General features: G+C 30.8%; 2 protein-coding genes and 1 non-coding gene across 3 annotated transcripts; 2 read left to right on the top strand and 1 right to left on the bottom strand.

Annotated features, from left to right (window-relative positions):
- Positions 1-1378: 1378 nt before the first annotated feature.
- On the bottom strand, positions 1379-1450 carry TRNAK-CUU (transfer RNA lysine (anticodon CUU)). Its single transcript has one exon. It is a non-coding gene; the product is annotated as a tRNA-Lys (tRNA).
- A 9535-nt stretch (positions 1451-10985) lies between these two features.
- LOC133706248 (transcription factor MYB4-like) lies at positions 10986-12811 on the top strand. The gene is made up of 3 exons (XM_062131742.1): positions 10986-11245; positions 11673-11802; positions 12370-12811. Exons 1-3 carry the CDS (start codon positions 11113-11115, stop codon positions 12758-12760), a joined length of 654 nt encoding a protein of 217 aa, XP_061987726.1. The 5' UTR covers positions 10986-11112; the 3' UTR covers positions 12761-12811.
- A 3549-nt stretch (positions 12812-16360) lies between these two features.
- On the top strand, positions 16361-21794 carry LOC133668172 (protein CHLOROPLAST J-LIKE DOMAIN 1, chloroplastic-like). The gene is made up of 10 exons (XM_062087915.1): positions 16361-16622; positions 16983-17079; positions 17193-17297; positions 17451-17528; positions 18127-18182; positions 18688-18745; positions 19684-19809; positions 19943-20038; positions 20805-20876; positions 21589-21794. Exons 1-10 carry the CDS (start codon positions 16516-16518, stop codon positions 21649-21651), a joined length of 858 nt encoding a protein of 285 aa, XP_061943899.1. The 5' UTR covers positions 16361-16515; the 3' UTR covers positions 21652-21794.
- Positions 21795-22389: the final 595 nt, after the last annotated feature.

Genomic DNA, 22389 nt, shown 5'->3' with positions numbered 1-22389 from the left:
ATATGACCGAATCCTGCATGAATATTACATAGTGTTAAAAAATAAATAAATCATATTCACCATTGTAAAATGTCAATTATGTGACACCCTTTGATTGAAGTAGATTCCCCATTTGGCTGAGCAATTTAATTTAATATAGTCCACTCAATCGTCCTTGTATTATTTTGTTTATTTCAGTACTAATCCACATGATTATCATCTTCGTCTCTTATTTAACTAGTTAAATTTAACAAGTTAATTCAGAACGAGATTAAGTTAGAATTTAATCCAAGCTGAGTTAGAAAACAACCAGGTTATAATTTATTTAATCAAATCTTGACAAGCTATTGATTTTTTTTAATAAACACCGAGAATATATTGAAAATGCTATAAAACTAATAGTTAAAGTAAAATATAAAAATATGATAAAAAAAAAACAATATTGTTGGTTTGTAACTTGATCAATTAGGTTAAGATTTGGTTTGATTTTAAAAAATTCAAAAAATATTGAAATAATGTATTTTTTTTATTAATATAATACAACTTACTTAGCCCCGAGATCTGGATCATGCACTAGAACAAATTTAATAACTTTGATTATTATTATTATTATTATTATTATGAGAAAGAACATTGTTTAATTTGAAACAAGCGCTTTGTGCTTAGTGTTTTTTGTTTTTTAAATATGTAATAAGGTCACTAAAATAAATAAACAGTGGGCTGATACCAAGAAACCTGGTGGTTTTGTGTATTAAGTTAGGACATCACATGGTAAGTGGAACAACTGTGATCACACAAATTGTATTATTTTAGATTTATTCCAAAGTATGGATTTAGTATATAATAATAATAATAATAATAATTAACTTATGTTTGTGGCTTCAATCATGCGTGATGGGGACATTAGATTTCACACACTGTTATTTGTGATCCGAGGTATTGAATTTTAATTTAATAATCTTGTAAGAGAATATTCAATGATAAACTCTTTGATGTTTACATTAATCTTATTATAACTAGGGCTGATTATATGGTTTAATTATAGCAATATGGTACTGAGCTGAGCTACATCCCGTGATTTGTGCATATGATATTATGATATTTTTATGATTATGTTTTAAAAATATAAAATTAGATTATAATTTAAAAAATAAATTATAGTTTTTTATAATCAGAAACCGTATAAAAATATAATATATGCTGATTAATTAAATATTTGACATTATAATACTTTTTAGATTACAGTTCAAAAAGATAAATTGTAAAAAAAAATATAAATTATAGTTTTTCATAACAGAGACCCATACAAAAATATAAATATAATGTATATTAATTAATTAAATATTTTTAAAACTGTGCTGAGTATTTTAACTATATTTGAAATGGTAAAAACATAGAATGCCCCTGGTGAGGTTCGAACTCACGACTTCTTGCTTAAGAGGCAAATGCACTACCACTGTGCTACAGAGGCTATAGCGTTCAAAATATATAGCATAAATAATTTATAGTGATTTTGTTAAGCTGTCATAAAACACAACCAAAATGCCAATTCAATGAAAGGCCCTGTACTAGACCAAAATCGCCAGGCGGGTGCATTTAATATCTAGAAACCCTTAATATTTCTCGTTTTATTTTTCAAGTCCCATCATTTTTTTTCTTCCCTGCTATTTGAATCCAAGGCAGACACCAAACAGTTAGTGGTGGCAATGTCAGTGCTATTCATTACTGGATTAATTACCAACATTTGGAACCATCAATGCAGAAAAAACTTGAGCTACTTTCTCTGATACATCCCAACTGTTGTGTTGAAAGCTAACATCTTGTAAAATGGAACAAAACATGATCTTTGCAAAGTTTTCCCATCAGATTGTGTTAATGTATACTTCATTTTAGATCGTTAGAAAGATGAAAATGTATCAGGAAGACAACTACAGAACAATGAGGAAAAAATATTCACGTCATATCATTCCTCGCCAGATTCTTATGCTGAATGATGCAGTTTCAGCGAGTTAAATTTCAAATAAATAAATAGCTGAAACTCAACAACACAATGGTGACAGAGCCAGCACATCGTTTCCTCCTGTCAAAGACATTTTAAGAACCCTGAATAATGCTGTGGAACATGATTCGAGTTTTGGTTCTGAGCTTATCTCGTAACTGGTGCTCTCAGGTTTAGACGAAGAGCTACTAACATTTGAATAGTGTTTTACTTTTGTGTTTTGCTCCCACTGAAACTATCACTTTGCTCTTGCTGACGGAGTGTCTACCGCCCAAGAACTCAACTTTGGTTGGCGCTTCTCATGTGTCCTATCCTTAGCTTTATTTCACAAATCTTTCTTGTGCTTTAGTTATCCTCAAATATATGACCCAAACATCCCAATATATAGGCAAAAACGTTATATTATTACCTTTTGCCAGCCCGTCAACTCATCAATCGCCTCCCTCCATACTATAGTATCATGATAATCTCAGTCTTGATTGCTGAACATTCCATTCGTTTCTGCAATAATATTGACATTAATACCAATAAATGGAGGAATGGTTGTTATTCGAACTTTGTTTCTTTGGAACGAGGTATAATCTATGGATGGAGGGAAGAGAACTAGTTTTAGAAGCTTGGAATCATGATAACTAGGAACCATGGTGTTGCACAAACAACTTCAGAATCTCAAATCAATCGAAAAGTAGAGGAATATAATGACAGCAACCATGATCAATCTACTAGTAAACATAAAGGATTTACATGATTCGGAATCTTAAGTCTACTCCATAGGCTAGATGATCAAACAAAATTGTTTGGGTTTCTTTGTAAGTTAAGTTTGATAAATTTGTTTCTCACTTGGACTTAAATTACAAACCAAACAACACATGGGAAGTCGCCAAAATTCAAGAAAGAGAAGAAAACAAAATGGAGGGGAAGTGTTGAAGGAGCAATTCCCTATCTATGATATAAATTATTTAGTGGAGTGTTTTGGGAATATCTTGTTGGTTACAAGGTACATCGCTCCTCATGCTACTGATGAAGGCACGCTTCTTGAGCCTAACTAAGATCCACCAAACGTATTTCCTTCAGGATCTTTCATTTTCATGTCTATAAGACGAATTTTCAGCTGAAAAAAAGGAGAAACTGTCAAGTGTTTGGGTGGCCATGATTCCTTTTCTCTATCCACTACTCGTAGATAGCGGCATCTCGAGAAGAATTCTATTTACTTCAGATCAAATAGGAGTTTTGGTGTCTTCACTCTTCAACTTGGATGGCGAGAAAGGTTTCACCTTCACACTTTAAAAAATCACCTACAGCAATGCTTAAGAGCTATCGTATATATAGTTTCCTTTCCAATAGCTGATTACTTCAGAATCTAAATTTTTCTGATCTGAAGAAATGCACTTTCTAGTTTTGCTTCACTTGTGTACCCTCACCTGTGAACATTTGAGCAGTCTTAGATTTCAGAGAACGTATTTTGAGGCAATCTTCAATATGCCGTAAAGGGTATCTTGATGTACTGGACCATGAGTTCAGGACTTTGAAACACTTTTCTTAGTCCCAAGAGATAAACAGATTAAGTGACTGTTTGGGATTGCAGTAGCTGATACATATTTACATCTCAACACAGCAGATGTGAGACGGGTTCAGGAAAAAGGGGTTCCGATTATATTTTCAGAAACAATTCAAGCATAGATTTTACAGAAACATGAGGGGATAAAATCGATGGAATACATATATAGAAATAAAGGCATGTGCTATGAATTTGAAGATCCATTTTAATAGGAAGATGACAACCCTGCGAGATTTCTTATAAAATAATGGAGCTTTGGAACGGATGGGGAGATTCCGGTGATGGTTATCTTAGTTAGCCTCTTGCTTCGAGGAGGAAGCATATTGCAAGAAGCTGGACTGGAAATCTTTGCTCTCATGCATGTTAGTGCAGAATCCGAATTAACTTAATTTCACATTATTCCGATAATTGATCATAAATCTTTGCAAGAATCTCGAAATTATAATCCATTTATTGAGTTAGAATCTACACTCAATCACCTTTACATTCATGTATAATTTGTCTACTGGATCCTTTTACAAAAATTGCAATGAATCCCACTAAAGGTTGCTGCCAAGCAGTCTATTCAGCAGTCTACGTACCTTTCGATCAACTCATTTTACAAATATCATGTCATATATGACTTTAGAAAATAGATAGAATAAGCTTTCTAATCCTATAGAATCTGCACTAAAAAAGAGTTACATAAACCAAGCAGGATGAGTGTAGTCATAGGATTTATTATTGTTGTGTTTTTAATTTTTTAATTTTAAAATAATTTGTTTAATATTTTTGAATTGATATTTTAATATAATTTTTTTAAAAAAAATTTTAATATAATTTTTTAAAAACTAATTCAATAACTTCAACTCTAATATTTACTCAAAAAAGTTTAATAAACATCATAAAGAAAAAAAGGAAGCATTTTTAAATTCATATATACAAAGCATATATATTAAACTTAACCTAGGATTGACTTAGACGCAGGTTAAATTCGTGAATTGAATAAGTTAATTTAAGTTGATTGAAATTAATAAAAAAAAATTAAAGTAAAAAAGATGTGTTTTGAAATTTCTTTTTAAGTTAATCATGGATATTTGAGTTAGCATAGTTAGCTTGAGAGAATTGATACGACCCATGCTGCTCCTCAAACCAATGTATGGTAAGGATATTTTTGATCAAACTAAGGGATAAAATAAACATTAGGACATACTTTCTTAATCACATGTCACATTAGAGATTTGTTCAAATTTTCTTATCTGCAATACATGGTCTATAAAATCCTAAACAAAATATCTTTTACTCAATGACTCATTCTCACCTTGACTTTTTGTCCTTGAAAAAATCTAGAATTGTAAATAACAAATAAATTGGTCATCTTACTCTTACATTGATACATTACTATAGGTTCAAGATAAGTGATTTCTTTTTTAAGAAAGAGCTTCATTTTCTTATAAGGTTTTTATTTTTAACCTAAACTAATTTAGGTATCAAAAAGTCATACAAACCCATAAAAGACTTACTTGAAGATCTAAGAAAAATTTAGGCGATACCATTTTTTATAGTGGAGTTTTTGAGAAACCTCATTAAATTAAAAATAAAAAAAAGTAACATCATTTTAAGGCAACCATACACCCTGATCGTCCTCTTTGGGCAACAAGCCCGGGCCTGGCTCAATGACTAGTATAATTTTCTTTCTCTCTAAATTTTTCTTACACATTTTATTTTTCAAGGTACTAACAATTTGAATATGTAGCACACATAATTTTATTTTATTTTATCTCGCACACATAAATATTTTACAAATATGCAATATTTTCTATCAACAATATTTCTGCTATATCTACCAACCCACATGAACATCAATGTAAATAAATGCACTCCATCATAGATATCTGGCACACCAACTTCTTCTCCAATAATATGCTAGGAATAGAACTCATGATGCAATATCACACGAAACAATGGGTTGTCTTGGTTGGCTAATGATACAATTCCTCTTCTATGAAAAACATTTCCAAGCTAGGGGTATAAATACACCCAATATCATAAAAAAATAAAGACAAACTTTGAAGACACATACTCTTTATAACAAAGAGTCATAAACTCTCAACTCACACAAAGCCAGCTACACCTAGATATGCACATTATATGCTCTTATTTTTTTTATATACATTAACTTTTCTCACAGTCCAAATATTAACTTAAACATCATATAATTCTTCATTACATGAGGGGCTTACTTTTTCAAAAACTCTTAAACACAAGTTTAGCCCATTTCACACATCATGGCACATCTTCACAGCAGATTGTGGAAAGCCTAATTTATATGTCAAATTTTTTTATAGCTTTATTAGTGGCATTATATGTGGGAACCTAAATAAAAATCCATTTCATTCCCTTTGCTCATCATCTAAAACATTTTGCATGACTAGCAAAACTCCAATATATAGAAGAGCAAGACTGATCTCCACACAATAAGAACTATTGTTCCTCCGGGTCTCCAACAACTCTTTAACCAGATGCAGTTGCTTAATGATGTCGTTGGAGCGATGCAATTACATATTCACACTCTTTCACCTACATAACAACAAGCTCTTATGCATGCACCACTAAGTGCATAAAGATACTCTAATTTTCCAAAGTAACATATGAAATGTCCAAAGTAACATATGAAATGTAAGTGAGTAATGCTCATGATTCTAAACTCAAAAGGAGTTATAGTCCTTGATCTTATATGACCCATTCTAAAAATCCAGTTGCCATCAATCTCAATTTGAATCTCACTCACGCATCAGAAAAAGACTTAGGCATGAGACAAGATACATGACTCAACAAGTTGCTGAAGATATCCTAGTGGGAAAATCTTAACTTTTTTTGTAGAATCCTGCGCACTCGACTCTTCAAAGATTGTGTTTATACAAAAGCTAACCTAAATAACTGTGAGGGAGTCATAAACCCCCTTAGGAACATATACAAAATATGAGAAGCATTCTATAGCTTATCATACAAGACACACATGCTATATGCAAAGTTCTTCTAATAATGCATCATGGATCTGAAAGTATATAGTAACATAGCCTAGAGCCTGACTTTATTCCCTATTTTTATGATCTCAACTCTAAACTCATTTATCACTTTAGAAATAATATTCTTTTCAAAAAGAGCACCATAAAGCTCTTCACTATCACATAATGAAAAAAAAAATAGAAGTATTAAAGCTTATATCTAAAGGTTCAACAAAGAGATGTTTAAAGTAGAAAGACTATTTGAACCCATCACCATTTAAGCTCTTATTAGTTGAATATACAGCTATTCAATGTGGGAAAGGTTATACATTTTCTTCGATACAAATCGCTCTAGTGTTAAACAAATGATGTAAAAACATATTAGGGTGGAAGAAGCTAGTGTGACCAGAAAGAGACACTTATGTTTCCACTCATACAGAGTTTATGCAATATCCTTATCCTATGAAAAATGGTGCAAACACGAGGAACCTTAACAAGTTATGCATTTTTCATCGTGATCATATGCATAACACTAAGGAATGTCATGTCTTAAAAAAAGAGATAAAAAGATTAATTACCAAAGGTTACCTCCACTAGTTTATGAGAAATAAAAGTAGAAATGATTAGGAAAAGAAGTTCGTATATTTGACGCGTTGCTGGTGATCAAATAATCTCTAAATTATCTCATGCACTGTATCTCCATCCTTTGAAATTTTTGAATAAAAAACACTAGTTTTTCTTTATATCTCCACTGTGTGAATCTCCATAAAAAGTCTCAATTTCTCCAAATATATCTCCAAAAGGATCATTCTCCATATCCTTGTGACCACTTGATTCCAAAATGATCATGTATGCTTCTCCAAATAATGTTGATAAAAATCTCTTATGATTTTATAAAATATAACAAACATTCAAATGCATAACCATAAAGGTAATATTTTTATTTAAGGATGGACACAATGATAATAATTTTTCTTTCTTTTAGCTAGTTAACATCTTTTAAACATGTTTACAAGACTTAAAAGCAAATGATAGGGGTATGATTTACAAAATAAAATAAAAAATTATGGTTGCAACTATGCACCCTAGTGACCCTATACCTAGCTTGGGCTACTAGCCTCCCAAGTCCCTCATTGAGCAACAACATGCAGTCATCCTCTAGGCGATCAACTAGTCTCTCGAGCCTAACCCAAGAACCAGTCCAATTCTCTCTCTCTCTCTCTCTCTATGAATTTTCCTTTCTTTAGACCATTTTCTCTTATACTTATACATTTATTTTCCTAAGTATTGAAAATTTTAATATCTAAGACACTTATTTTGCATGTATAAACTCTTTACAGATATGCATCATTCTCTATCACCTAATTGCATGTATAAATTATTTTTTATATCAGTATATTAAAACAATTAAATAATACTAAAAAAATATTAATTAAAAATTAAAAATATTTCAAGAAAAAATAAAAAATATAATTATACCGTAACATCAAACAAAACTTAAACATCAATAACTGTAATCATGTCATGGGGATCGGTCTTCTTCAGCTAAAGTTGAAAATAAAACGAATAAAAAAACATAAACATCACACTCTTAATCCTGCCATCAAAGAAAAAAGAAACAAATTATACCGCACGTTGGAATTGAGAATGAAAAGAAAGAGTGGAGCACATGACAAGCACTCTTCGAATTGCAGACCACAAAAAAGACCACAGTACTAAAAGTACACAGGGCATCAATCTATGACCCAAGCTACAAGCTATGATGTAATTCACCGGCATTATCAACTATTTCAATGTATAATAAGTACTTTCTTTATTTTTAATAATGTGCCATGGTTGATTTGACGACTTATGTTTGTTTCTTTTTGTGATAGTTTTTTTTTAAATTTTTTTTATAAAGAAATATATTTGGAAATTAAATAGTTTATATATAATTAATTTTTAAATTATAATTTTATAGAAGCTAAAATAATATGTTTTTTTTAATTTATAAAGACTTGTTGTTTATTTATTTTACATATAAAATCCATCTCAAAATAATTTTAATCAAATTTATATTTTTATAAACGTATTATCTAGATAAATAGTATGATCTGGCCCTTAGATTTATTTATGGTCTTCAAGGAGCCATATAAGGCGAAAATCTTATGTATGGTTCTGTAATAACAAAAGGAACAGTGATGTCATCACCAACTATAATTATTTTTTTTTAGGGGGGATGAAATTTGTGGCGTCAACCTATAGGATTTATCATTTCTTTCCTAGTAGAATGTGAGAGATTACGTTTTGATTTACCAGAAGCAGAAGAAGAATTAGTAGCAGGTTATCACACCGAATATTCAGGTATCAAATTTAGTTTATTTTATGTTGCTTCCTATATAAACTTATTAGTTTCTTCATTATTTGTAGCCGTTCTTTACTTGGGCAGTTGGAATATCTCTATTCAGTATATATCCATTTTAAAACGCAACTAATTTTTTTTTATAAACCTGTTTTTTTTTAAATGATAATTATAAAAGCTATCATAATGTTAAATACATTAAAAATATATGTTTGCTTCTTAATTTTTTAAATTTAATTTTAGAATATATATATATATATATATATATATATATATATATATATAATGAAGTATAACTAAGATAGTTGAATAAGAAGATTTGATTTTGTTTGATAAAGAAATTAATTTTAAAAAACTTCTCATCATATCGAATAGAGGAAAGATCCCGACTTGCTTTTTGAGAGCTAAAGGGTACTATAATCCATGTGATGCTCAATTGTTATTTTTCCAACCAAATCTAATGTCGGCAAAAGTAAAGGATTTCCTTTGAAATATTTCACCCAAAAAAAGGTGTAGCTTTCGAAGTATATGTATTATTTTCTTGGAAAGCTTTATCAAGGAGGAAAGTATGAAGATCTTTACACCTTAGTCAACATTTTTGTTATTACGCCTTTGACCAAAGCTTTCTCACGAAAGGACCCATTTCTCAAACTTTCTTTTAGATTTTACATCAATGTTGACCGACATTACTAATTTACTATCTTAGCATTAATGGGGTAAAATTTATTAAAGAAACATCTCAGTCTAATAATTTAAGTTTTTAAATAAAATTTTAATATATAATTTATATTATTTTATAAAATATTTTTTCAAGTGAAAGCTCTTCAGACTTGAAACTTGCACATACTCACATTATCTTGTACTTAATTGTTATCAAATAAATGAAAACGATGAGATTCGAACTCGTGATCGCTTGATAATTGAGGCTCCAATACCATGTCTAAGAATCATCTCAACCCAATATATAGCTTAAACTTCTAGGTGAGATTACAAGATATGATTTATATTATTTTCTAACAAAATTAACTTTTTAAAAGGGTGTGTTTGAATATTTCATAAAGTTTTAGACCATAAAATAAATAAATTTAGTGCGATGTTGATGTCTATCAAATAATTAACTCAACTTGAAAGTTTAAGTACAAGTGAAAGTATTTTGAACTTGAAACTTGTACTTGTGTATATTATATTATACTATTAATTAATTTTAATTAGAAATAAGAATGATAATGATAAGATTCAAATTCATAATTATTTAATTAATAATTTTTTAATATTATATTAAAAAATAAACACAATTTTAAATTTTAAATTATTAAACAAGATTGTACTATACGAAAAAGATTTTTCAAAATATAAAGTAATAATCCATGAAAAAAATGAGGTAACAGTTAACTTTCTAAAGATCATCGTGACGTCATATCAATGTTTTTTTATTCTATTTTCACTGAAATACTCAAATTCATGTCTACGAATTAAAAAGAAGTTGATGATGGCGGCTATAACATCATGGATGAAGCCCATTATCGCCCGTGGAGCACATAATTTTTGACAATTAGACTCCAACTTTAGAGAAGCATATCTGTAGTGGGAGCGTATGAACAAAAATACGTGGACAAAGACATAACGTCGTATGCTTTACAATCAAGCAAAAAAAAGTGATAGTTGAAGAGTTCTTCGATGGCCCTTCCCTTAGAGATCATCGCAAGGAAAAAAAAAAAGGGAGGGAGGTTCATTGTGTTTGCTTTTGAAAACTATGCAATTATTGGAACGTTTTTACTTGAAAATTATCTAATTAATAAAATTTCAAGTGTTTTTAAATAATTTTAATATGTTAATATCAAAAATATTTTTAAAAAACACTATATACTTCATTAGTGTAGGTCAGATTTTAGATTTTCCTCATAAATATCACTAGTTTAAGTTTCACAAACCTTATAACCACTAGAAATTTATATAATTGTTAATTTCAGAATTCAAAGAAATTATTATAAATATGCATGAATTGGTCAAAATACCCCCACTAACAAAAAAAAAAAAAAAAAAGGAAAAAACATTCATCAGCAACTATAAAGTAATAAAAGGATTGTTGGTGAGACCTTTGAAAACTATGCAATTCTTGGGCCATTTGTGGCACAAAGCTACTATAAAGGAATAAAAGGGTACTTGGTTAGACATTTGAAACGTTGATAGCTGAGAGAGAGAGAGACACACACACAGAGAATTAAGTATCCAAATTCGTGGACAAAAAATGGGGAGAGCTCCATGTTGTGAAATGATGGGGTTAAAGAAGGGACCTTGGACTCCCGAAGAAGATCAAATCTTGGTATCTTACATTCGAAGTTATGGGCATGGAAATTGGCGAGCACTCCCTAAACAAGCTGGTAATTATGTTCTTCATGCTTTAGTTATCTCTAGATTGTTCACTTGCTCTCTTCATCTCAGTCCATGCACATTTTTCTTTCTTTCTTGATAAATCGAGGGCAAAATGCAGTGCTAGAAATGTAGGAGGAGGCTAGAGAACAAGAATATTAAGCAAAGTAGCATGTCAAAGACTTTGATTTTCGATATATAAGCTTTTCCTGAAGATGTATATATATGACCTGTCATGAATTGTTAGGGACAGTGATGAAATTTAAACCCAAAGTAGAATATTTCTTGAAGCTAGCTGCAGTATTTCATGGAATTATATATATATATATATATATATATATATATATATATATATATATATATATATGTTGAGTGTTGTGTCATTATTTGAGAAATTACTTAGTCCCTTAATAATATGCTCCTATAATTTCTCTTCAGGTTTATTAAGGTGTGGTAAGAGTTGTAGGCTTAGGTGGATAAATTACTTACGTCCAGACATTAAACGAGGAAATTTCAGCAACGAAGAGGAAGAAACTATCCTTAAGCTACATCATCATCTTGGAAATAGGTATGTGTTCTTGAGTTCTCCATTTTTCTTCTGTATTAAATCCTTGCTTTAACACTTAATGACTCGAGGATATGGTTGTGATTATGATAATGATTTTTTTAAAGTGTTTTAATTTGATTGTGATTCTGATAATGATAATGATACGAAAACATTAAAAAAATATTAATTTAAAATAAAAATAATATTTTTTTAATTTAAAAATACTCTTGAAATATAAAAATAAACATAATTAATTTATTAGAATATCTCATATACTATATTTACTCATTACAAGAAAATTGGGAAATAGCATGAAATATTTAGTCGACGTAAACACCATTCCATCGATAATTTAAATTTAACATGAATTTACAATGAATAAATTGTCACAACCCTAAAAGCAGGTATGAGTGTCAAGGATGATAACTCTACTCTCGCAAGCCTCGTAACACACCTGAGCATAAGATTTAGTCTAAAGAAGATTAAACATATCTATAAGCTCAAAAACCATCTTGGAATTTTTCTGTACATATCATTTTACACGAAGGCCCCGAAACTTAATGGCTTTTTTTTTGTTTTGATCCTCAGATGGTCTGCTATAGCAGCAAGATTACCAGGAAGAACAGATAACGAGATAAAGAATTATTGGCACAGCCATCTAAAAAAGAGATTTCAACAGAATATGGGACGCCCAACTGAACATCGCAGAACAACACCAGAAAGGGCAATGGTTAACAACACTAGTTCATCACAGCCTGCGAATTTCAAGGTTCATCAAAGTAAATGTCAAAGGCAAGGCCCCTCGGATAATGCACCAATTTTCCAGGAAGCTTCGTCCCAAGAAATGCTTAGTTCTATGGCCTCGATGGAAGCCATGAATGGTTTCAGTGGTAAAAATGATATGAAGTTTTGGTATGAACTTCTCTTGAAAGCAGGAAACTCAGGAGAAGCGTTTGAAAGTTGGGGACAATTTGGATAGTCTCTCTAACTAAACGTAACGTTTCTCTTATTTTAAAGAGACTATATGAGAGTACAGTAGTTTATGTTTTTAAATGTATTTTATTTGTAAAAAAAATATTAAATTAATGTTCTTAGTGTTATTTAATTTAAAAAAAAAACAAATTCAGAATTTTTTTTTAAAAAAACATCAATTTTTTATTTATTTATCTAATCAACAAGAATTAGGCCATGCAAACGCTTTTAAAAACATTGTTTTAATTTATCTAGAACCCACAATCTCCCGCTCCGGAGAAGAGCGCCTTATCCATTAGTAATCTGGCAGGTTTGTCTGGGATCTAGTTAAGTTGGTCGCTGGACAGGGTTGGTTAAGATCAAAGATTGGCAAAAGCAAAAAGATAGTCAACCTGGTTGAACCGGTAGGGATTAAATTTTTTAAAAATGTGTTTTTATCCAAGCAGAGGATTTTTTTTTTTATATTTTTTAGTTGATTATTAATAATTTTCAAAGTTTTAGAAGAATATTTAATATTTTCAATACGAGATTTGAAACCCTTTAATATATATACTTTATGTTCACAAAGAAAAAAAACTAGTGTGTTTGTTTTTTAGGTAGCTTTTGTGGTTGTGGTTTTAATTTTTTTTTTTTTAAAATACGGTTAACTATTGCTAGTTGGATTTAGATACGTATTTGATAAAAATTGTGATTGAAGTTTATGTGTAGCAAAAAACATGTATAAAATGTTTGGTGGAAGTGTGGTTACGGTTGCTTTTTAAAGTGCTTTTTACTTGGAAATGCATTAAAATAATATTTTTGTTATTTTTTAAAAATAATTTTTGATATCAGCGTATCAAAATGATCTGAAAACACAAAAAATATATCAATTTGAAGCAAAGAAAAAATAAAAAATTTTATTTTTTTTCAAAAGCGCTTTTGAAACGCAAAAACAAACAGGGTTTTATGAAACTCAGTTAGAAAAGCATGTAAAAACTGCGTTTCAAACTCAATTCTTTAGTGTGCTCCACAGTACAAAACGCAGTTTGGTTTGTTACCAAACACCTTGCTGCGTTTGTTTCACCCTAAACACAAAAGCTGGTGAAAAACAAATGCAATCTTTAAAATGATAACATAATATCTTTTCGATGTGAGATAAAAAACCTTTTGAGATAATATTTTAAACTTCATTATTTACAACACATATACTTTATATTCACATGGATTATTTTTTAATTTTTTCATATGAAATATTAAAAGTTCAAATATATATTTTTAATTTTTTTAAGTTGATTCGAGTTGACCTGGGTTGATCCGTGTGATCCGGAACCCGGTTTCTTAATTGGGTCAACCTCCAAATCTGGTTTGACAACTATGCTTAGCACACCTTAAACCAACCTTATTTATAATTTCATCCGCATCGAGAAAGAAATGTATTCATGCATCTCTTTAGTTCGAATGCTGGATTTCTTTACTTAGAAATAGAGAATTCTGATTCTAAAATCCATTCTCTCGCCAACATATATGCTATACCCAAAACGCTGAAAAGGGCTGATTCTCGCCATCTGGGAATAAAGAACCGGTATCTTCAATGAAAGCTATCCATCGCTCACCCCCTCTCTCATTAAGTACTACTCTAAAAGGCGTGAGAAAAGCACTGTAGCTTTCCCACACCTGTACTTATATGTTATAATTATAATTATAATCATATAATTTATATATTATAATTATACTTATAATAATATAATAATAATATATACTAAAATATAGCTGTTTTTTTTCTTTTTTTTATTTAAATTTTTTTCTTTTTTTATTTAAATTTTTTTTTTGCTTTTTTCTTTGTGTTTTTTTCTTTTAATAATTTTTTTTTAAATTTAGTTTGTTAATGTTATTTTTTTTATTTAGTTATCAGATTTTTATGACATGGATCTCGAGTTTGACGAGTTAACCCGGTATTTTTTTGACTTTTTTTTAATTAATTTTTTCATTTAGTTTGGTTTGTTAATGTTAAATTTCTTTCTATTTAATTATCAGACTTTCATGACATGTATTCCGGGTTCGACGGTTTAACTCAGTTAACCCATCAATTTTTTTCTATGTTGTTATCAAACTTTCATGACACAAATTTCAGATTTGATGGGTTAACCTGGGTTGAAGGATTAACCCAGTTAATTCGGATTTTTTTCTTTTTCTTTATTAGTTTTTTCTTCTTCCTGTTGGTTTTTTTTCTTTGTTTTTTTCTTTTTCATTAATTTATTTAATTATCACACTTTTATGACACGACTTTGCAACCAGACTCACATCTAAGGCTGTTAGGTCTGGTGTTGCAACCACACTCACTTAAACTTAGGTCAGACAAGTTTAATGTTATTATTAACATTATAAATTTTATTTTTGAGTCAGTCGTTGCAGTCAAACTCAAGACTCTTAAATATAGTTTTACAGAAATACCTAACATTTTTTAATCTTATTTTTTTATATAAAAAAATAGACCCGCAGCATTACGCTGGTCTTGTAACTAGTCATAACCTATTTCAGGTGTACCCGTCGCTCCTGGGATTCGACTTTCCTTCGGAGGATGGAGAGAAGGCGTTTGGAGATGGCACCGGGCTCCTGCCTAGCTTCCTGAACCCAATCTGAGCTTCCAATGCGAGGTTTGGGAATACTACCTGACGAGTACCCGTTGACTTTCAATGTCGATTTCTGTATGTCTACTCCCGCGCATACTCCTTGAACTAAAAACTTGGATACAATTCTTGTTTTAAAAAATAATATTGATGATAATCATAATAAACTCTTTCCATTCTTTATTAAAAATAATTATAAGTATCCAAAAAAAATCAAGGTTTATATATACAAGTTTAATAAATAATAATTAAACTCAACCTGATTTAGAATTTAATTTAGATTATAGTTAATGATTCTTAACTCAGTCACTGCTTATGGCCATAATAAAAATCATAACTATGGTTAATTATTTTTATCCTTATTTTCATCCAATATATATATATCATCTTGTGAAAGTCCATGGAGATGGCCTAAACATGAATTATTTAGATAGAAATTTAACTTATAAAATAGTTATATTTGTCAACAAGTACCTCTTTCTGTTTAACTTGTTTTTTAAATTATTGTTTTTAGTTTTTTATATATTTTTTAATAATTTTAATATATTAATATTAAAAATAAAAAAAATATCATTTTAATTTATTATATTTTAATGACATCTACAATGGTCCATTATTAACTACATTAATAATTAAAGTTAATTTATAAATAAATTTATGTATATAGAATTGAAGCAAAATTTAAGAAATTAATTGAAAAGAAAACATTAAGTGTAGGAATAAATTTATAGAAGAAATTAACATAAAATTATTAAACTTGGTCTAGTTTATAATTAGACTGGAAGTATAGGTTTAAATTTATCCAGATTAAATTAGATTAATCAAATCAAATATCATTTTATTTTTTTTAAAATTAAAATAAACTTTGTTTTGATTTTTTTTAAATAATCAAATTGTGTTTTCATCGTGAATCAAGTTAAATTACAGGTTAATTTATCAAGTCACCCGGCGACTTCTCACATATATATAATCTATCGACTGATTTTATAAATAACATAAAAGAATAGAGAAGCAAAGGGATTCCCGGAAATGGAATTGAATTCCCATGGTTGACACAAACAAACAAGCACTAACGGATAGAATCTGTAAAACTATCAAAAACCCTAAAACTCAAATTCAACAATTCCCTCCCACAGAACCATAATCATTGAAATCAATGGCTTTAGCGATTTCAAATATGCTTAACTGCCCTAAAACCCAAATTTCCCTGAGGAATTACACTCTCAAGATCTCAGTCTTGAAACCCCCAACTTCCTCAATCATGTAATTGTGAATTCTCGTTAAAGTCCCAATCCTTTTGCATAATCCCAGCACAAAGAGTCTTAAAGGAGCTAGGTTTTTTGTTTGGAGCTTAGTATATGTAGTGATTCTTAATGGGCACAGAGGTTTTCAACTGTTTGGTTGCTGAGAATTTTTCAGAAAGAAGCTTTGCCAAAGTTTGAATTTTGAGCTATCATCATTTTTCTGAAATGGGTTTTTGTATTTTAAGATTCTTAATAAAAAAATTGATAAATTCAGTTATGTATGAGTGTATGCATGCCGATTTTTTTTTATATAGCTATTGGTTTAGTTGCATTTGGGGCATATAATGATGGTAGCGTTGTGTTTTAATTTTTTTATCAGATTTCCTAGAGCGGTAAGGGAGCATAAAAGTTTTGTTTGTGCTTCTGCATCAGCGGCAGGAGGTTCTGGGTCAGATAATGATTTAAACCCATATGAGGTAATCTTGGATAACTCGAGGTTTTGCACTGAGGTTTTGATGTTGTAGAATTGTTATGTGTATGAGGATGTTGTGATTTTTGTTCGAATTATTTTTGGGTTCGTGTAATTCAGGTTCTTGGTGTGAATCCCATTGAGGGGTTTGATAAGGTCAAGGCAGCTTATGAAAAAAAGCGCAAGGAGGCCGAGAAACAGGGTGATGAAGCAGCTGCTGCTCAAGTATGCTATTACTTTTATCTCCTTAAAGAAAAAGATTTTGTTGGTAACTGTTTTGTGTTGATTTCTTCTTATCTCTACTTGCTTATGTCTTTTAAATGAGGAATTTGTCTTATATTGGGGATGTCTTGTGGTCTTGCTATATATCACCTCCAGCTAGAGAAGGCATATGATAAATTGATGATGGCTCAGTTAACTAATCGGAAGAAGGGTGTGACATATGGTTCATTCAAGGTATGGTTCATGATGCACTTTATTTTATTTTATTTCATTAGAGCCTTTGAATTGATGAATTAATCATGAAATATCTGATGATATTTGCGGTGGTCTCCACATTGTTCCATCCATGTGTAGGTTTCTAGATAGATTATAGTTAGCTAGTAGAAGAAAATTATCAGCTTTAATATCCATGTAAAAAACAACAAAAAAACTTAATATGCTCCTAATAAGCACACAAAATTTTCTAGCTATATCTGGATGTGCCTGAAAGAAACCCAAAAGAGGCCTCTTCTAGATTGAGTTCACGATTGCTCTTCTTTTATAGAGTAAAAACTTTATCAGTGACCTCTTCATCTATGAAATGGTTTGGCAATCTCTTCTTAACCACGTATCTAAGTTACTTTGGGATACATTAAGAATCTTGTGTATGCAACATTTTGCTGTGCAACTTTGGGGGCTATCTTCTATCTGCTGTGCCACTTTGAAAATTTTGTTGATATTTGTAGATGCCTTTTTGTCAGAGATGTTTTATTGATATTCTGATCATTTTTAGGATCCATTTCATTCTCCTATTGATTATCATAATATCCTTCTATGTATTTTTAAAATGCAGGTTGCCAAGGACATAAAATATGCTGATAAGCAGCCAGTTGTACCATGGGGACCAAGGTCTTGAGCTTGTTCATCATAGTAGTTTATATAGAATGTGGTGCAAAATTTATTTATGCGGTGCTATGCACTTTAATTTTTTTTCTCCCGTATTACCTTTATTTATAGTCTATGATCCTATAACCAACCATAGATTAAACCTTAATGAGAAGATCATGAATTTGATAATTGCCTAGAGCGTAGTTGTACTGACCATGGCTGTATGAAGAGGGTTGGATCTTCCTAAAGTGAAGATGTGAGGGCTACTTACTTTGTCATATCATGGGAAATTCTTTCCTCAACATTACGTATAAACTTATTAGGATGGTATTTAGTACATTTTATAGAAGTTATGCACATTTCCCTTTACTTTTAGTTTTTCTTTGCAATTTCTGTCAAGGATGGGGTCTGATTTGCTTTGCTTTGCTTTAATTAACTAGAGATCTTAAAACAGTTCTTTTTCCTTTTTCATGTATGTTATAGTTGCTCCTTCAGCAGTATTGTAAAGTCTCGTACTATGTTTCAGGTTTGCCAAGTCCAGTGAAAATGACATGCGGATTAACTTGGCAATATCTGCCGCATTTGTAAGTAATTATTAATGTTTCTTTATGAAAATTCTGTGTTTCTGTGGGTGTCTGTGATATGTCAGGTCAAGGAAGTCTTTAGTTTCATGTGTAGCTGTCAGCAATTAGGAAGGTGGCATGCAGTGTTGTAACTGCTAGATTGTTGTTTCTACTGTCTATTTGTCCATTTTTATTTTTAGTTTTAGCTCTGAGCTTAATTTTATCAACCTGCAATTCACATAAGGACATTTTGTTTATGGTTTGATTAGTTCAGTCAGTTGAAGTTTTCATGATCTTGAGGGATTGTAGTTCTTTTCCAAAAATATTCATTTCAGTCAGCCTGCAAGATGTTGACATTTGACGGTAGCAAATCAGTTGACACCGAAGAATGGGACATGTAATTTTAAGTGGGGAAAAAACCTAAATGAGCTGAAGAGTTCTCTCAACTTTACATTTAGTCAGCAAAAAATAATTATGGATTTAAATGTGGACACCCTCATAGACAGAATTTTGCTTTCCATGATAGTGGATGTTCAACACTTTGATAACCCCCATTAACGATTTGAATTATTTTGTCTGTTTTAAACGCATTGGCATCTTTGAACCCTTTCTGCAGTATAAGCGAACTTTGTTATACTCGGGTGTTTTCTGCAGGCCTCAGAGACATGTACTTTTTCTTTTTTTGTATATAGAAGTAGAAAATGTCCATGAAAATTTATCATGCTCATACAAGGTTTTGGGGGTACCAAAAATGTCAGTAACAGAGGGTCTAGTGAAGTGGCTAATAGTTGCACTAGTAATACTAATCAATCCATCAGACAGAATTATTTTGTTAGAGGCTTATAATTTGGCCTTTATGATTTGACTTAAATATTCATCTTTTGAGGTTTTTAATAACAGTGATGCTTTCTGCGTTCTTTGTTAGATTCCATTCTCATGTTTTGATTGTCTTTCTGCAGACAGCTTGGATTCTTATCAAACGCAATGCTGAGTATAAACCTCTTCAGTTTTTGGCTTTTGCATTTGTATATCGAATTTTTGAGAAGTTAAAAACCTTTGAACCTCCTGTATCACCGACATATTCAGTGAGTATAATTTAGGCTACAGCATTCTTTCCATCTTGTGTTAAATGAAATTTGGTGGCACCGGCAATAAGCTTGACGTGCCTGATCAAGTTTTTCAATCTGCTATAAACACCTGAGATGTTTTTGGTTGCAGGAAGGTGGTGAAGATGAGGGGCGAACACTGCGGTTGGGAAAACGGATACTTCGTGCTCTTGCACTAGTTTTTGGCTCTATCACTTTTGCCTCCTTGGTATTATACCTTTTCCAATTTTTTGGTGTGGTTTTGGAAAGATTGTTGATAAGCTCACACATCAGTGGCTTAATCTGCAACCGATGTTTTTGGAAAACTAATTGGCATGCTATGCAACACGCATTCAATTAAATTAGGCAATCCTGAGTTTCTTAGATTGAAAATAGAAATGTTTCAAAACTTCTCCATTCTCTCACTAGTGTAAGCTTCTAAATGAAACTAAATAATACTAGATCTTGAAATTCCATGGTTACTAAATAACTTTTCTTTGGAATTTGGTTTATGAATTTTATGGTAAATGGAAGACCATATTACATTTACAAGATTTGTCTAGCAACCCTTGGCTAATCAAATTGGAAAGTGATCTAAGTTTTTGCATGTTTAATGGTTTCATTAAGGGATGAATTTGATTTGTGATGAGGAGGCCACCGTGGGGAGGGGATGGGGGAATACTTCAAAGTATGTGAAAAATTTCTGTAAAACCATTTAAACTAAGATGACCTTTAATCTTTGTCCCTTCTCTAAATCTCCGCTTCTGATCAATTGGTTCCTGCACATGGTCTTAGGTAGACTATTTTCATTTGATTTGTGCTGCGTGTACTCTTTTTGTTCCTGTTCCATTAATTACTGAAGGAAAATACTTCTCAAAACCATTGGATAGGATTATACTTGCCTCTTTGGTTTCTCTGTTGATGCATCAAAGTTTGGTTTGAGTTATTGTTCTCATGTATGTGCCTTGCCATTGATATTGACTGATACCTTGCAGGCATACACTGGTATTTTGAATTTGATTGAGATGGCTGGCAGTTACATACCTGCTTTTCTTTACAATAATCAGGTAGCGATCTTGACACATTGTCTTGAATAATGGGCTTCATCGTATAGATATAGAGTTGCTTTTGAACTAAAATTTAGTGATTTTGTGGTTAAAAATATTTTTCAGAGATTGGTTTAAATGATTTTACATATAGTAGAGTGCTTGCCTGTATTCATAAGGTTCTTTGTAAACTGGGAATGGCAATTAGCTTTCGCATGAGCACTTATGGGCCAGAAAAGCAATCCACAACTCAAGATACAACTAATTTTGATCAAACAGGCGAAGTGGCTTTGATACGTTATTCACAACAATCAGAATTTCATCAAGATATAATAAAGGGCTCCATTCGAACACAAAGGCGCAAAATAGCTATTTTGAAACTGTTTCAAGCAAATTTGCATTCTCCCCTTTTTTTTAGACAGAATAGACAAATTTCTTGCAAAATCACTATCTTATTAGTATAAGTAGTCTCATTGCAGTATTTCTTTGGCCAATGTGTTTGATGGAGCTCCATCATTGCTTTTGATGCATGAAGACCTGCTTCATGCATCAAATATTTAGCTTGTGTGAAACAGGCAATTATTTAGTTATTGGATTCGTCGAACTCGACTGCTTATGGTCAGAATTTGTGGAGCAGCTCATTCTTCATTTGATGGTTTTTCTTTGTCTATGTTTTCTATCTGTTGCTGACCTGTTTGGTGCCTGCTGTGATATAACATGTTTTCCTATGTAGGAACTGCTAATCACCACTGCTACATCAGCCATTCTCTACATCCTAGCATCATATTATCGGTAATCAACCGGTCAAGAGGCCAAAGGAACAGTGCATAAAGCTTTTTATCTTGTTTCTTGTTTTTTCTCAGTTCATTCAGTTGTGAAATGAAATGAGGAACTTTGTAAAAATGGAACAGTAATAGGAAAAGAAAATTTTGGTTAAAATAGCATTGCTGTATATTTGTTCTTCCCTTGTTCTGTTTTTGGCCGCATACAATGGATTAAATATTAAGTATAAATACTTATTAATTCATAATCATTTTTAATTATTAATTTTTTGTATTAATTCCCAAATCATTTTAAAATAAAACCATAAATGGTTTTTCCCCTTGGAGAAGGTAGTTTTTTTTTTTTAAAAAAAAAAATATTGTGCTTGGTAATATTTTCACAACTACTTAAATAAAAATAAAATGATAAGATAATTTTTTACAGTGATAATTGATTATATTCATAATTCCCTTCTCGTTTGCGCCACTGCATGCTCCATGTTTGTTGGTGCATTAACATGAATGTAGTAAATTCTTCGAGCACTGATCCAAGGATTCAATTTAAAAGTAAAAGGGAGCAGACTTCCCGTTTAGAGTTTGGAATTTTTATAGCTTCTCCTCTCTTTTCAAAGTGTATTTTAAATTATTTTTTGTTTTAAAAAATATTAAATTAATATATTAGGTGTTTTTAGATCGTTGGATTTAATAATTGTGTTTATTTAATTAATACATGTTGTTAAACAAAATAACTAAATTCTATTTAATGGGTACGC

The sequence above is a fragment of the Populus nigra genome, chromosome 11 (genome assembly GCF_951802175.1).
Source record: "Populus nigra chromosome 11, ddPopNigr1.1, whole genome shotgun sequence".
Classification (NCBI taxonomy): Eukaryota; Viridiplantae; Streptophyta; class Magnoliopsida; order Malpighiales; family Salicaceae; genus Populus; species Populus nigra.
Note: the sequence above shows the minus strand (reverse complement) of the source record. Positions and strands in the feature narration are given on the sequence as shown.